General features: G+C 47.3%; 1 protein-coding gene and 1 long non-coding RNA gene across 2 annotated transcripts; one reads left to right on the top strand and one right to left on the bottom strand.

Annotated features, from left to right (window-relative positions):
- Nucleotides 1-9: 9 nt before the first annotated feature.
- On the top strand, nucleotides 10-3,977 carry LOC113613761 (uncharacterized). Its single transcript, XR_003430353.1, has 2 exons — nucleotides 10-2,045; nucleotides 3,244-3,977. It is a non-coding gene; the product is annotated as an uncharacterized LOC113613761 (long non-coding RNA).
- A 1,947-nt stretch (nucleotides 3,978-5,924) lies between these two features.
- PSMB3 (proteasome 20S subunit beta 3) lies at nucleotides 5,925-15,905 on the bottom strand. Its single transcript, XM_027094720.1, has 6 exons — nucleotides 15,773-15,905; nucleotides 15,270-15,454; nucleotides 13,058-13,165; nucleotides 9,257-9,434; nucleotides 6,968-7,062; nucleotides 5,925-6,037 (listed from the first exon to the last, which is right to left on the bottom strand). Exons 1-6 carry the CDS (start codon nucleotides 15,773-15,775, stop codon nucleotides 5,989-5,991), a joined length of 618 nt encoding a protein of 205 aa, XP_026950521.1. The 5' UTR covers nucleotides 15,776-15,905; the 3' UTR covers nucleotides 5,925-5,988.
- Between the last annotated feature and the right edge of the window lie 38 nt (nucleotides 15,906-15,943).

The following is a 15,943-nucleotide window of genomic DNA, read 5'->3' as shown; positions in this document are numbered from 1 at the left end:
TGGGGAGCAGAGTGGCGGGTAGGGGAGGGCTTTAGCAATGCGACTGCAGCCTGTGACACTGGAAGAGACTAGCTGGAGAGGAGGGGATGTGCTGTGTGTGCGCGTGCTCACAGGACGTAACCTCACCTGCTTACCCTTGATTCCCCCCCATTTGACCCAGGTTAAAAAGGGGTTTCCTTTTTGTTACCCTGTAACTTTTTAAGATACCTTGGGGCTAGAGATGACTTTGTGGGTTTATTTGGGTTTTGTTTCTGAAATTTCGTTGCTCCAGATTCGCTATTTATAACGATGTATGTCATCACCCTATCCACCCTCCCCATCCCTGACCTGCTCTCACTTCCCTTCGATTAGAGAAGCACCCATAGACCCAGCGAAGGGTCCTCTCAGAGCAAAGCGCTCTGGTGCCACAGGAGAGGAGGTTAGACGCCTCTGCCCTCCCTGCTGCATTTGATCTTGTCGAGGTTAACTTTTAACTTCATGGAGTATTGTGCACAGCTTCCTCCACTTTTTCAGCCTCAGCTCCAAGTGAAATGTTACATGATTCCTCCATCTAAGTGCTGTTCTTCCCGAAGGAACACTCCAGATCAACATCAGGCATCTTGGATCAGAATCAAAGATCTCAGAGGGGAGTGAGTTCATCCTCATGGGATGGTAAGGGGTCGGGGGCTGCTGGGCTCTTGGACAGCTGGTTCTCAGAGAACCCCATGATCACCACCCAAGCTCCTGGGCTCTCTCGGCCCCTGGAGTTCAGATGTCTTCTCTGTAAAGCCTCCCACTGAGTCAAGAGGAACTAGAAAGCACCTTTGGCTATAACAGGACCCTCGTGCTTATTAAACGGTTATTTCCCCTTGGGAAAGCCCAGCAAAGCTGATGAGTATCGAATGAGGTCCTATGCCCTCCATCCATTTACTTCCTTCTGACCTTCTCCCAGGCACTCTCATTTGTAGGTGAGCTTTTAGTTGGGGGCAGATCTCCATGTGCCTGGGGTGCTCCTTGCAGAGATACCTCTTCAACCCCCAGGGCTGCCATGTAGGTAATCTGACTCCCTGTGGTTTGTCACCTGGATGGTTGTGGCCAGCAGGGAGTGGTGCCCCCCACCTTGGAGCGTGGCACCCAAGCCTGAGGTTGCTTCTGAGCCACTTGAGGATCTGACCTGGGAAATCCAATTTGGAGGCTTGATGTGCGATTCAACCTGGCCCCAACCTTGGATCTGGTTTTCCTCGATGGCCCCCCAGACTTTTCGCAGATCTGCCACCCGCAAGCCTCCTCAGGAGTGGCATCCTGCAGCTTCCTTCAGGATCTCTACCCACCTTCTGAGCCGGCTACCTAAGCCTCAGAATTGTGTCCTTCTGCGATGCCGTCAGAGCAGTCTGGTCTGGCTAGGAGAGAAGACAGCCCTGTGTTGGGGGAGGTACATTCCTGCGTCTTCTCACCATCTCACCAGGAACTGGGGTCTTGGGATGAGACACGGTAAAACCTGTAGATAACTCCGCAAATGGAAGGAAAGTGTGTGGAACCATTTTGAATGAATGGATTGGTTTCCTTGGCTCCCTGCAAACCTGGCCAAGCTCAGCTTCTGGAGCAGGAACAAGCACCATCTCTGTGCCCAACCCACGGTATTTAGGTCAGGGAGGAATGGAGACCGCATTCTTGGACTCTACTGGGGCTGTTGGAACCCTTCTGGAAGAGGCAGACAGGGGCCAAACAACTGCCCTGGCCCCAGGAAGGGGCTGTAGGTAGCTCTGAACGTCAGCAGCAAGACCGCGAAGTGACCGGAAGAACTTGGAACCAAGTGGCTCGTGGAGAAAACAAATTTGACTTAGGAAGGGATTAGTAGGAATAATGTTTGGACTTGATTTCCCCACCTCCTAATCAAGAATGAAAATTTGGATCTGCTCCTAGGCGAGCCCAGCATCTCCCAAGCTTTTCAGGCTGTCCTCTTGCAGCCTCCACAACCTTGGGCTCCCTCGGCTTCCTGCATTTGGTCTGCTGATCATGTCGCCATCATGTGTACGAAAAGTGTAACCAGTTGTGTTCAGCTGAAGGTGAGCTACCAGGTATCTAGCTTCTTTAACATCGAGTTTTTGTGGGCTTTTGTTTTTGTTTTGTATATTGTTTACATTTTGAGAGGTAGCATTCTGTTTTAAATGCTCTTTTTGTTTTTCTAACAGTATTGTTGACTGGGTCAAAACATTTAAGCTGTGGTTTGGTGGATTTTAAATTTTGTTTAAAGCTCATTCTCTGTGCTATCTTCAAAACCTTGGGTTTGGTCCTTTAACTCCTTTGGCATTCAAATGTTTAAAAGCTATTTATCTGGTTTTATACAAGTTTTTTCTCTTCTTTTTGTAACGATGAAGATGTTAAATTTGGTTTGCAGTCTGAATGTAGAGAAAGTGAAGTGATCCCCAAACCTTTGTGTTTTTTCTCCAAGTCCCACCATGCCCTCTCTGGGCAGGTGTCTGAGGGGAAGTGACTACCCTCACCATCACTCTTTGGAGCCATGAAGAAAAACTGAATGGTCTTACGGCATCCCAGAATAATTTGGTCTCCCAAGAACAAAGGCATAAGAATAGAACGTGGCTGACTGGGTGAGGCCTGGATGGGGACAGGGCAGGATTTTTCTCCATTCTCTCCCTCTGCCATTTAACCAGTCACAGCTTCTCCCGCCCTGCCCCTCTTCTGAAAGTCTGTGGCTGAGAAAACTCTAGTCTCCCAGGTCTCCCCACCAAAGTAAGGGGTTCTCTGAAAACTCCACCTAGACCACTAGAAGGCGGCCTTTGGCCCTTGTTCCTATTAATGAACCACTGAGTCTTTGTCCCCTAGTGCAAGCTCATTCCCTGTGCCCTGCAGTTTGGGGGTTATGGGGCAGGCTAGGAAGCCAGCAGTTCCAGAAGCACAGCCTGAGGCAATGCTCGATGTCTCCTTATCTAGCTCAGGGGTTACTGGTCTGTGGGATGTGCTATGAGTCGCCCCTGTGGGTGCTCTCAGTGGCACTCCCTAGGTTCCCTCCACAGGCAGCTCGTCATCCCTTCTCCCTCTTCCTACTTCTGTTTCTCTTGCCTGTGCTTTAGGCCTCAAACAGGTACCCTGGTAGCGCTCAGGGCTTGGGACTACATACTCCTGCCCTACTGACTTTCCCCTCTTCACAGTCTGCCAGGGCCTGCCCCAGGGAGGTGGACCAAAGACCCAGGACTTTTCTCAGTAGCCAGTCCCACCCTCCTAATTGTCTTTTTACCAATTCAGGTTGGGAGAGAAGAAATTTCAGCAATCCCCAGCATTTGAGCTACTCAAGTGTTAGGGGCCAGAAGGGACAGTGTGTTTAAAACAACCCTTAGGAAGCTCTGGCCTTAGACCTGTGGCTCCCCCAGTACCAGAGACCTCACTTTTTTCTGGCAGAAATGTGGGGAGGAGGCTCCAGCCTGAGCACAGGAATCAAAGGGAAAACATTGAAACTGCCCCCAAATCTACCAGCCATCTGCAGGCGGCTTTGTGACACAGCCCTGGCCTTCTTCTGAAACGTGCCACTTATGAAGAGTGTCTCCAGAGGGACGAGGAGAATCGGCTGTCCCCGGCGGGCAATCCTTTGGAGGCTGGGGAGGAAACTTCCAGAGGAGCCCCTTCCCCTTACTCAGAGCCATTTTGGGAGGAAGTGGGAACCAACAACCTTTGGGGGAAGGCCTGGTGCGGCTCAGCACACCCAAGCATCAGGTCGGGTCATTGTAATAAAAAAATGTGAATGAAGTTTAGATTCAGCTTTTGGGGGAGCAGGATAAACGACCACCCCACCATATGTGTGTGACTTCTCAATTTCCCACTGCAATTTCCATTTTTTTTAAATAGGAATTTTCAACCCCCTGTGCTTGTCTAATGTCTGCTCGGAACAGTTCGAGACCCTGTTACTGTTTTAAGATGCATGCATGTTAAGGTGAATCTCCAACCCGAGGAAAAAAATAAAATTCAAAAACGGTTTGTGTACACACCTGTTATGTATGAGTCCTTCGGAAATAAGCCTTTTATCTATCTTTTTCATAATTAAAAGGTTTTGGTCCCAGTTTTAGGGGCTGCTTGGGCTAAATCAGGGTATGGCTTGAGTTTGGGGAAAGAACAGTCAATGACTTTGGTCACCCACTCTCAGATGCAGTTAATAAGCAATGGTTAAGAGCACAGGCACCGGACCATCTGCCTGTCAGCTGCCATTACCACACTCGCTGAGGAATGGACCAACAGCCCCTCACTTCTCCAGCCGCGTAGAACCAACACTTGCTGGGAGCCACACACCCGACACACCTGTCCTAGCTCTCCCTTGACTAGCTATGTTGCTGACTTAACAAGTCACCTCTATGTGCCTCCGGTTCTCCATCTAAACGTTTAGCTTAAAATCTAGTGGTTCTCGGGCTTCCCTGGTGGCGCAGTGGTTGAGAATCTGCCTGCCAATGCAGGGGACACGGGTTCGAGCCCTGGTCTGGGAAGATCCCACATGCCGCGGAGCAACTAGGCCCGTGAGCCACAACTACCGAGCCTATGCGTCTGGAGCCTGTGCTCCGCAACAAGAGAGGCCTGCGCACCACGTTGAGTGACCCCCGCTCGCCGCAACTAGAGAAAGCCCTCGCACAGAAACGAAGACCCAACACAGCCAAAAAAAAAAAAAAAAAAATCTAGTGGTTCTCAAAGTGTGGTCCTGGACCAGCACCTGGGAATCATAAATTCTTAGGGCCTTCTGCAGCTCTGAATCAGAAACTGTGCTTTAACACGGTGACCCCCCAACCTTTTTGGCACCAGGGATTAAAGACAATTTTTCCACAGATGGTTGTGGGGGATGGTTCAGGCGGTAACACGAGCGATGGGGAGCGGCAGATGAAGCTTCGCTCGCTCGCCCGCTGGTCCGAGGCCCAGGCACTGGGGACCCCTGCTTTAACAAGCCCCCCAGAGTCTAATGGAGGCTAAAGTTTAGGAACTACTTGCTTATTAGGGCATCTGCTACAGGTTGCAAGCTGGAATCACTTGGGGAACTTTTCGAAAAAAGAGGTGCCCCAGCCCCTTTAAAAGGCCAGATAAATCAGGGATGGGATCAAAATACCTGTGTTTTAGAAGCTCCCTAGGTGACTAATATGCAGCTAAGGTTAAGAAACACTGATGTGGTGACTCCCCCGGTGGCGCAGTGGTTAAGAATCCACCTGCCGATGCAGGGGACACGGGTTCAGGCCCTGGTCCGGGAAGATCCCACATGCCACGGAGCAACTGAGCCCGTGTGCCACAACTACTGAGCCTGTGCTCTAGAGCCCGTGAGCCACAACTACCGAGGCTGTGTGCCACAACTACTGAAGCCCGCGTGCCTAGAGCCCGTGCTCCACAAGAGAAGCCACCGCAATCAGAAGCCTGAGCACCGCAACAAAGAGGAGCCCCCGTTCACCGCAACTAGAGAAAGCCCGCGCGCAGCAACAAAGACCCAACGCAGCCAAAAATAAAAAATAAAAAAAACACACACAAAAAAGAAACACTGATGTGCAAGGATATTACTTATGGACACTTGGCCAAATTTCTACCTGAAACAAAGAAGATTTAAGCGTTTTCCGAGAGTTGAGTAAAAAGGATGCTAGGCTTTGGAGTCAAATGGAACATGGGTTGACATCTTTGCCCTATCACAAAGTGGCCCTGGGCAAGTTATTTAACTTGTTAAACAAGGATAATTAATGTATATTACCTTGAGTCAATATGATGATTAAATTTTAGAATGTGTAAAGCACTTTGTGCAGGGCCTAGCACACAGCAGGTACCCAAAAAGTGATTTGTAGATACTATCCCCACTGGTGGACCGGTGGAGCACGCTGCCAGTCAAGAAAACCTGAGGGCTGAGCTATACCCCGAGTAGCTATTTGTAACTGCCCAACTGGGGACAGAGATCTGTGGTAAAACACTCAAAGAAGCAGGAGTGAAAGAAAATCTTTTATTTAAAAAAAAGAAAAAAAGTGGGCTCTGGGAAGAACAGAGTTAGTCCATCCGGGCCTTCAGTGTCCTCGTGGTGATTTTGTCCTTCTCACTGCAGAGGGAGAAAGTCACAGAACGTCTACACCCATTCTAGACTGCAGAACAAACTAGAACAGCTGTCCTAACTCTGGGGTTAACTGTTTTGCCCACGTTACACTAATGTTAGCTTGTTTTCCTGGCCTGTGGTGAGGAAGGGGAGAATGGAGAAACTTCCATAGGTGGAGCCGTCAAGAGTCGGGATGATTCAGGGCTGGAGTGTGAAGCGCCCCAAAGCAGGGAAGGGGCTCCCCAGGCCTCGAGAACGAGTAGCTTAGGAAGGAGGTGCGAGGTGTTTCACTCCAGTGAAGGGAAAAGAGCCTGGGGGTGGTAAATTGTCTGTATTAGCCCCAACCTGTTTTTCACGGTAATTAAGCAGGTTACCCCATAACAAAAGGGTCCAAATGCTTGTTCTGGGAGGTTCCCAAGGAAAGCTGTTGGGAGGATACCAGGTTCCTGGTGACAGCCCCAAATAAGCAAGAGGGAAAGAGGGTGGCAGTTAGGCATCCGGCTGGGGGGTTGGAAAACACTCCCAGGGCTCAGCACACCACACAGTTGTGGGTTCCATGCTGGTGTGAGCTGGGAGAGGACAGGAGCCACCCAGGATTTATTCTGATCAATCTGCAGTAGCTCTGCTGGGGCTCATCCCCACAAAGGTCCCTGAGACTTTGGGGACAGTGCTCAGGAAGGAAAGAAATGTCTATTGTGAGCAAGGGGAGGAGACTCGGGGACACAGAGCCTCACCAGACGGAGGCCAGGGGAATCTGGGTAGGCTCCCACCTTAGCTGCCACCCTTAGGAAGCATGGATTTCTGTTATCCCGGGCCTGCTGCAAGCACCCTTCTTATTTCACACCTGACTAGGGGGCTGGGAAGATGGGGTGTTTGTGCAGGAGGGGAGAGGCACGTGTCTGCAGAGCTTCTAGACTTCTCCCAGTGCACACTTACATGATGTGAACAATGACTCCCATGCCTGACACCGCATCCCTGTCCACAGCATTCAGCATGGCTTGTGAGATGGTTTCAAACAGGTGTTCTGGGTCCTGCCGACAGAGCAGAAACCTTTCAATCCCCAGAGCCTTGGACCCTCACTTGGTCTGGCCCATTAACTCTCTCTTCTCTAGGCTCAAGGTGCCCAGCTCTGGCCCCTCCCGTGTCTGGAGTGAGGGATGGTTCCCTGGATGCGAGAAGCCCCCTCACCTCCTTCTCAGAAGGCAGCAAGGTTACGTAAGATATAGTTCAAGCCCTGCACTTCCTCCGCTAACCAGCATTGTGCCCTTGAGCAAGTCAATGTCCCTTCGCTAAGCCTCAATTCCTCTTCTGTAAAATGGGGGAAGAATCCCCGTGGCTCCTATGTGCTTTACCAGCTATCTCATGGACTCTCCTCCTGGGTGGCTCAGAAGTATTGCACAACTCAACCTGTCCAACCATGAACCCATTTCCCCCCAAACCTGTTGCATCCACCACATCCTCTATCTTGGTTGGCTTAGCTAGAAAACTCAAGTGTCCTCAGCATCTCCACCTCGCTCACTTCTGTTTTAAGTGACCAAGTACTCTAGACTCTGGCTGCCCCGCTCCCCCACTGCCACTCTCTTTGCTCAGGACCTCAGTGCCACACCGACCTGCAGGCCTCTGGTGCCTCAGGTCTCTTACTGCCTTTGACACCATGTCAGAAGAAAAAGTTCCAATGAGGTATCACCTCTCACCAGTTAGAATAGGCATCATCAGAAAATCTACAAAAAACAAATGCTGGAGAGGGTGTGGAGAAAAGGGAACCCTCTTGCACTGTTGGTGGGAATGTAAATTAATACAGCCACTATGGAGAACAGTATGGAGGTTCCTTAAAAAACTAAAAATAGAACTACCATACGACCCAGCAATCCCACTACTGGGCATCTACCCTGAGAAAACCATAATTCAGAAAGAGTCATGTACCAAAATGTTCGTTGCAGCACTATTTACAATAGCCAGGTAGGTCATGGAAGCAACCTAAATGCCCATCGACAGACGAATGGATAAAGAAGATGTGGTACATATATACAATGGAATATTACTCAGCCATAAAAAGGAACGAAACTGGATCATTTGTAGAGACGTGGATGGATCTAGAGACTGTCACACAGAGTGAAGTCAGAAAGAGAAAAACAAATATCGTATAATAACGCATATATGTGGAACCTAGAAAAATGGTACGGATAAACCAGTTTGCAGGGCAGAAATAAAGACACAGATGCAGAGAACTCACGTATGGACACCAAGGGGGGAAAGCGGGGTGGGGGGGGGGGGGTGGTGGTGGGACGAACTGGGAGATTGGGATTGACATGCATACACTAATATGTATAAAATGGAAAACTAATGAGAACCTGCTATATAAAAAATAAAATTCAAAAAAAAAAAAGTTCCAACTGCTTGGCGTGGCATCCAAGGCATTTCCGAGTCTCATCCCGATTTCACTCTCCTCCTTCCTCTCACCCCACATTCTGCCCACACGCCAGCGGCCACAGCAAGCTCTCTCCAGTCACTGAACACACTGGGCCCCTCCTGTACTTCTGACCTTTGCACAGGCTGCTCCTTCTGCCAGCCAGGCCCTTTCTTTCCTCCTGTTCCTGGCAAACTTCATTTCAGCAGGTATCTGTGGGTCTGTCTTATTTCATTAGGCTGCAATAAGCCCTCGAAGACAGACTATCTGGCTTCCCCGGAGCCTGGCAGAGCTGGCACAACAGCCGACCCTGTCAGGTACTGTTCCAATCTTCCCAGGTGATTTCCTCACACCACCACTCATAAAATAGATTCTGTTATTATCCCCATTTTACAGCTAAGGAAGTGGAGGCACAGAGAAGTAAAGTGACTTACCCTGAACATAACTAATGAGATGGTAGGTGGATCTGGGTTTCCAACCCAGACAACCTGACTCCACAGCCCATTCTCCTGAGCTGCCCCTAACCCTATACCTTGTTAAATGTGTGTTCAATGAATGGATATGAGAACCCTGTAAACCCAACGTGGGGAATTATTTGTTGTTGTATCTGACTGAGGTCTCTTCATGGAAGGTGCTCTCCCTGGGAGCCAAGGCCCTGGCAGATGGAGTTTCTGGATGCCCTTCCAAGGCTCAGCAGCTGTGGCTTTCTTTCCTACCTGCACCATTCTTCCCATTACCTGCCAGGTAAACACATTTTCCCCTGATGGCCAAGGGGCAGGCACCTGAGAACCCAGCCCCGCTCCATGCCACCAACTCACCATGTTAGGTTCCCAGAGGGACTCGCACATCCCGTACATTTGTTCAGTGCAGGTACCACTGACTACAAAGTCTTCAGTCACCATGGGGCAGCCAATAAGGTCTAGAGAGCAAATGAAGGGCTTAAAGGTCTTCGGGTCCAATCCAGCAATGACCGGCTCAGTGTAGTAGGGCCCAAACCTGTGGGGGCCAGGAGCAGAGAGAGAAAGTGGAGCTCAAGAACATTCACTTTCCTGTTCAGGCCTGTTCAGACAAGGCCCCGGCCCAGACCCAGGGAGGAAAGTGGAGGGCCCGTTTGGGACAATCCCCTTTCCCCCTCTCCTGGCATCTAGCAATGCTCTAAGACTTTTTCTTCTTTTCTCTGACACTTACCTTCATATCCTCCTCACCCCGACCCTCTCTTCCTCTTCCTTTCTTTGGGAATTCTGTTGTTGTTTTTTTAACCTACTCTCCCTATTCTCATCCAGGTCCTATCACCATTCAATCTTCTATTTATACACCTATACCTTTACTCCTTTCAAAAAAGAATTTGAAGCAGTTTGTAGAAAAAACACTGAAAAATAAAACCAAACAGCTAAAACATAATGCCATTTGCAGCAACATGGATGGACCTAAAGATTACCATACTAAGTGAAGTAAGGCAGAAAAAGAAAGACAAATACCATATGATATCACTTATGTGGAATCTAAAATATGACACAAATGAACTTATTTATGAAACAGAAACAGACTCACAGACATAGAAAACAAACTTATGGTTACCAAAGGGAAAAGGGAGTGGGGAGGGATAAATTAAGAGTTTAGGATTAGCAGATACACACTACTATATATAAGATAGATAAACAAGGCCCTACTATATAGCACAGGGAACTATATTCAATATCCTGTAATAAACCATAATGGAAAAGAATATGAAAAACAATATGTATATATATGTATAACTGAATCACTTTGCTGTACCAGAAACTAACACAACATTGTAAATCAACTATACTTCAATTAATTAAAAAAAAAAAAGTCCTTCCTATGCACCAACTAAAGAAAAAAACAACCCCAAAATCAAGAATACAAGACACTCAGACAAAACACAAAGTTTTGTTCTGAGTCTCCCAGCAGACAAAGCAAAGAAGGATACTCAGTGAGCTGGGTTATTTTCATTGTTTGCCATTAGGAAATAATAGCTTATCAGAAACTTGTTCTAGACACTGAGCTTTAAGAAGAATCAATCTTAGGGATATTTAAATAGAAAATAGAAAATACTCAAAAAGTAATAGCCACTATCCTCAACAGAAACAGTAAGTAAACAGACATTTTCCATGTCTTATATCAGCTCTCAGTAATTTCTACGGGCATGATCTTAAGTTACAACTCTGTAAAAAAATAATTCTAAATAAAAAAATAATAATTGTAAGGTGGAGGAAGAGGTTGGAGTAGCGTGCTTTGATCTGGCATTTCTCAAACAGATCCCTAGGTATCAAATTTCTCTAACAAATCTTAAATTTTGTATTTTCCTCTCAATAAACTGAAAACAAAGTTAATATAAGAATATCCTGTATTATCTGGGTAACAACCTTAAAACTAAATACAACATGGCTCAGGGCCTGCGTTTGTACTTCCAGTCGTGTCGATGTCACGGTACCACCTAAAGGTCAGTGTTTCACAGAGGTGCTTGGATGGATTCTCTGGGGTCCATGAGAAGTTATTTACTTTAAAAAGGGTCTGTACATGGCTCAATTTTGCAAATCACTGCATTAGCCTATCCTGCTGGAAAATCAATGATTTCAGTTTGGCTTGTAGAGAAAGTCCCTGGTTACAGTAGCTGAGAATCTAGAATTTTCCAGGTCAGCTTCAATGTCCTGTATTTTTATTATGAGTAAACATGAGCCATTAAATATATACCGAAATGTGAGTTAATCTGTACAACTTTGTAAGACTTCCTCCCTATATCTGAAACTAATATGATATTGTAAATCAATTACACCTAAATTAAAAAAGAAAAAAAGAAAGAAAAATAAAGACCTCTCCCCCCACCCCCATGAACCAGTTTTTTAAAATCTCTTGGGGCTTCCCTGGTGGCGCAGTGGTTGAGAGTCCGCCTACCGATGCAGGGGACACGGGTTCATGCCCCGATCCGGGAAGATCCCACATGCCGCGGAGCGGCTGGGCCCGTGAGCCGCGGCTGCTGAGCCTGCACGTCCGGAGCCTGTGCTCCGCAACGGGAGAGGCCGCAGCAGTGAGAGGCCCGCGTACCACAAAAAAAAAAAAAAAAAGATCTTTTGTTAAGCCTTTCTCAATTTGGGATTTTGATAAACATGGTTACTACATATGGCAGACAATTCATAGCTGAGGATATTAACATAAACCTAAAAAAAAGGTAACCATTTGTTTTATTTTTTAATAGTAAAAAGACAGTAATATTGCTCCAGGTATGGAAATGGCAAAAACTTAGTTTTGAAAGCTAAAGAGTACTTTTGCAACTTTTCTATAAAGTCTAAAATTATTTCAAAATAAAAAGTTAAAAAAAAAGGAAAGAAAAAAAGCTTAACCTGTCTTCTTGCCACCCAGTCTTTTTTTTTTTAATGGCCATTTTTTTCTTTTCTTATTGGAGTATAGTTGCTTTACAATGTTGTGTTAGTTTCTGCTGTACAATGAAATGAATCAGCTATATGTATACATATATCCCCTCCTTTTCGGATTTCCTTCCCATTTAGGTCACCACAGAGCATTAAGTAGAGTTCCCTGTGCTATACAGTAGGTTCTCATTAGTTATCTGTTTTATACATAGTAGTATATATATGTCAATCCTAATCTCCCAATTCATCCCACCCCTCCTTTCCCCATTTGGTGTCCATACGTTTGTTCTCTACATCTGTGTCTCTATTTCTGCCTACAAATAGGTTCATCTGTACTATTTTTGTAGATTCCACATATATGCTTTAATATACGATATTTCTTTTTCTCTTTCTGACTTACTTCACTCTGTGTGACAGTCTCTAGGTCCATCCACGTCTCTGCAAATGGCACAGATTTGTTCCTTCTATGGCTGAGTAATATTCCATTTTATATATGTACCACATCTTCTTTATCCATTCCTCTGCTGATGGACATTTAGGTTACTTCCATGTCCTGGCTATTGTAAATAGCGCTGTAGTGAACACTGGGGTGCATGTATCTTTTGAATTATGGTTTTCTCCACGTATATGCCCAGGAGTGGGATTGCTGGCTCATATGGTAGTTTTATTTTTAGTTTTTTAAGGAACCTCCATACTGTTCTCCATAGTGGCTGTATCAATTTACATTCCCATTTGCCACCCAGTTCTGCCCAGAGGTGGGTGGGGAAAGTACCTACAGGGTTCTCCCTTCAATTTCATTCCAGCTTCTGCACTGAATTCTACAGTTAGGAGCCCCTTCTTTTCTCATCATAAAGTCCTCAAATGTCAAAAGTTAACATACCCAATTCCTAGGTTCCGTGTATTCCAGAGTATCTAATGACAACAGAATAAGCTCTTGGGTAAGGGTGGCTCCTGGCTGGGAGACGCCAGGGCACACTTTGGTAGCGTTAATTTTGTTTCCTGGGAGCAACTTCACTTGCTGCTTGCATTCCCTGTCTTCTTCTGAAGTAGGCCTTTCTTTCCTATTTGGTTGTTAGGTCCACAGAAAAGACTCAGAAAATAAGGATACTATCCAGCAAATAAGAAATGAGTCAAGGAGGAGGAATCTCCTTCCTGGGTGCCCCCCTCCATACTACTTGCCCAATCAAAGGTCTCTGCATTCCCCGAGTCCCAGGCTACATTTCTACTCACCGTTTCTCGTACAAGAGGTTGGCCACCATGCTCATGAGAGTGTAAGGCTTGATCTGCCGACCTTCCTTCAGCTCATACAGGTTCAGCCGGAACTTGAGGCGCTGGGCACTGTGGTAAAAGGAGAAAAGTGAGTTAGTATGTCATTGCTGAATGTCCCCTGGTGTCCGCCTCATGGAGACACACAATCCTAGCCCCTGCCGAGACTCCTCCCCATCTGCCAGATTTTCTTCTGATTTTCTTACCAGAAGTCCAGCCTCACATCCGCTTCTCGGTCTTGTCCAACACTTCTACCCATAAACATGCCACTCTGCTAACCCTTTTTCTCATACTTTTTTTTAGGGTGAGAAAAGGGGAGTTAAGAAGTGGATTCTCCCCCCACTTTTTTGAGGAATAGCTTATACAGTACACTCTGGGTAGGAGTCTGCCTGCAGACATAATGATGGCGGCTTACAGTAGAAAGAGCAGTGAACTGAGAGAGCTGACCTGGGCTAAGCCTTTACCTTACCACTTAAGTTTTCCATCCCTAAGATAGGGACAAAATAAGTCACCTTATTTTGTGAGATAATGTATGGGTGTTAATAAGCAGCAGCTGCTGCTAATGGACTGAAAGGCGCCTAAGAAAGTAGGCCGCACCTCGTCCAGTCCCATCTCAGAGCCCAGGGATAGGCCCTGCAGGGAACAGACCAGTGACATACATGCTGGAAGCAGAGCAATGAGTAACAGGACACCAGAACAAAGAGCCTTAGACACAACCTAAGCATCATACAGGTGAGGAAACTGAGGCCCAGCAAAGGTAGCAATTACTGCCCACAAACATGCAAACTCGGTGAGAAGAGGCTCCTGAAGAAAAGGAAATAGTGTGAAGGGAACAGCAGTGACTGGAGAGAGGAAGGCTGATGGGGGCCTTCATACTGACAGGAATGCTAAGCCGTCATTCTCTGATTCCACCAACAATGGAAAAAAAGGGCTGGTTGGGTTAGATTTCAGGAAGAATTTCCAAAATATATGTTCTTGAGACTTTAGAGAGGTTTAAGGGAAATGAGAGAGAAAACTTTCTGACAAGCTCCCACCCACCTTAGTGAACTATCAATCTTCTAAGAACAAAGTCCAGGAACTGCTGCTCCTTAGGCCACCTGTGACCACATCTTCCCTCTTGAAACGTTGACCCTCTTTTCCACTGGCCTCTCTTCTTCCCCAACTGACTGCTGAATATACAGTTCAGCTCTGGAGCTGCAGCTTACTTTTTCCCTCTGTGTATTCTGTCTCTCCAGAATCTGTTCCCATAGATTTAACAAATCACCAATGCCTATCCAGCCCTGAGATATAATCTCAAGACCCCAACTGCTCAGAAGATGTTTCTACTTGGCTTGCCTTGTCCCTTTAAAATTGGTATCAAAATCAAAGTCGTCACCTTTCCCCTAAAACCAGTCTTCCCAATTCCCGTATTTCAGTCAACATGCTCAAAACAGAAATCACCTTTAAAACACTTCTGGATTGCCTACATGCCAAGTACTAGAATAGATACTAATAACAAATAAAAAAGACACGAACCCCAACTTCAATGGTTAACTCTTTGGCCTCACAATATCCAAGTAGCCACTAAGGTTGGTCAGCAACAACTCTCAGAAATGCCTTCTTTTCCTTTCCCACCTCACCACCCCATCAGAACCACAACCTTCACACCCGGACCATCACAAGAGCCACCTATTTCATCTCCCAGACTCTCCCTTCTCTCACAGAACCACTGTCAACTAGGTAACTGCTCTAGCAGTTAATAAGGGTTAGTTATCTTATTATGGGTTAGTTATCTTTCTGTATGCCTGCCTTTTCTCCCAACTAGACCTGAAGTTCTTTAGGGGCTGAGCATGGGCTTTGGCCTCAGAGATTGGGATCCTGGGGGTCATTCATTAGCTTACATCTTGGGCAATACACTCTCTGTGACCCTCAGTTTCCTCATCTGCAAAATGGGACAACATGGTAACGTGGTTAAGAGGATTAAAGTCCATGGATGTAAGGTGCTTTCCACCGTGTCTGGCACGAAGTAAATGCTGCTAAGTTGGTTAGGATACCACTCTATCGCTTACGGTGTTCGGCAAAGTCTCAGATTCACTGATGTTGTTTAGTAGATGACTAACACCCACGCCACTCGAGCCGCTAGGCAAGAATGGTCCAAGAAGAAGCCTGGGTGTAGGTGGGAACCCCCGACACTTACACTGTCTGGACGTCGGTGGCGAGCCCGGCCAGGCCGATGTACAGCCGGTCGCCCATGGGAAAGATCTTCTGGAAGTCCGTGGTCACCATCTGGGCCTGGATCCCGAAGCGCCTGTCGGCAGCGATGGCCACACAGTTCTTCCCCTTCATGGCCATGACGGCCCCTCCGTTATAGGACATAATAGACTGAAACAGAGCGGAAGGGCTCAGCGCGCGGGGCCAAACGCGGCCCGGCGCAGCTCCTGATTCGGAGGCTCCTGTACGCATCGTCCTCCACTCTGGAGGTGCCTGGATGCCCTGAACTCCAGCTCTGAGATTAACGCTGGGAGGCTGCGAGGAGCCCCGTTCCCTGCCTCGGTCCTCACCGAGGTCCGCTCCCCCTTCAAACTGGAGCTGCTTCCTTCAATCGACCACCAGGCCTCTACGCCTCCCAAACTCCCCATGACACCCCTCCCCATTCCTCAATCCCTACCCCGTGTCCCTTCTCCTTGCTCCCCACCTCACCATGATTGCCGCCTATTAGGACCTCCAATAGCCACAATTCCAGCAAACCTGCTACGGGCCTCACTGCGCAACCACTCTCGCTGCTTTGTCTCTATTGGCTGGGAGGCCGACCCTTCCGGGACAATTTGGCTTCCTATTGGCTCTATATCTTTGTCAGTCATCAGACAGGAG

Source organism: Aethalodelphis obliquidens, unplaced genomic scaffold, assembly GCF_003676395.1.
Source record: "Aethalodelphis obliquidens isolate GAN/ISIS:26980383/991018 unplaced genomic scaffold, ASM367639v1 scaffold89, whole genome shotgun sequence".
Classification (NCBI taxonomy): domain Eukaryota; kingdom Metazoa; phylum Chordata; class Mammalia; order Artiodactyla; family Delphinidae; genus Aethalodelphis; species Aethalodelphis obliquidens.
The sequence above is the reverse complement of the archived record's forward strand: the minus strand, read 5'-3'. Positions and strand labels throughout refer to the sequence as shown.

Excerpts from the sequence above, each read along its gene's own strand:
- PSMB3 (XM_027094720.1), bottom strand. Across the intron at positions 13,166-15,269 it reads GCCACCGACGTCCAGACAGT|TGCCCAGCGCCTCAAGTTCC; the intron begins GTAAGTGTCGGG and ends CTTTTACCACAG. Across the intron at positions 7,063-9,256 it reads CCCTCTGGGAACCTAACATG|GACCCAGAACACCTGTTTGA; the intron begins GTGAGTTGGTGG and ends CTCTGTCGGCAG.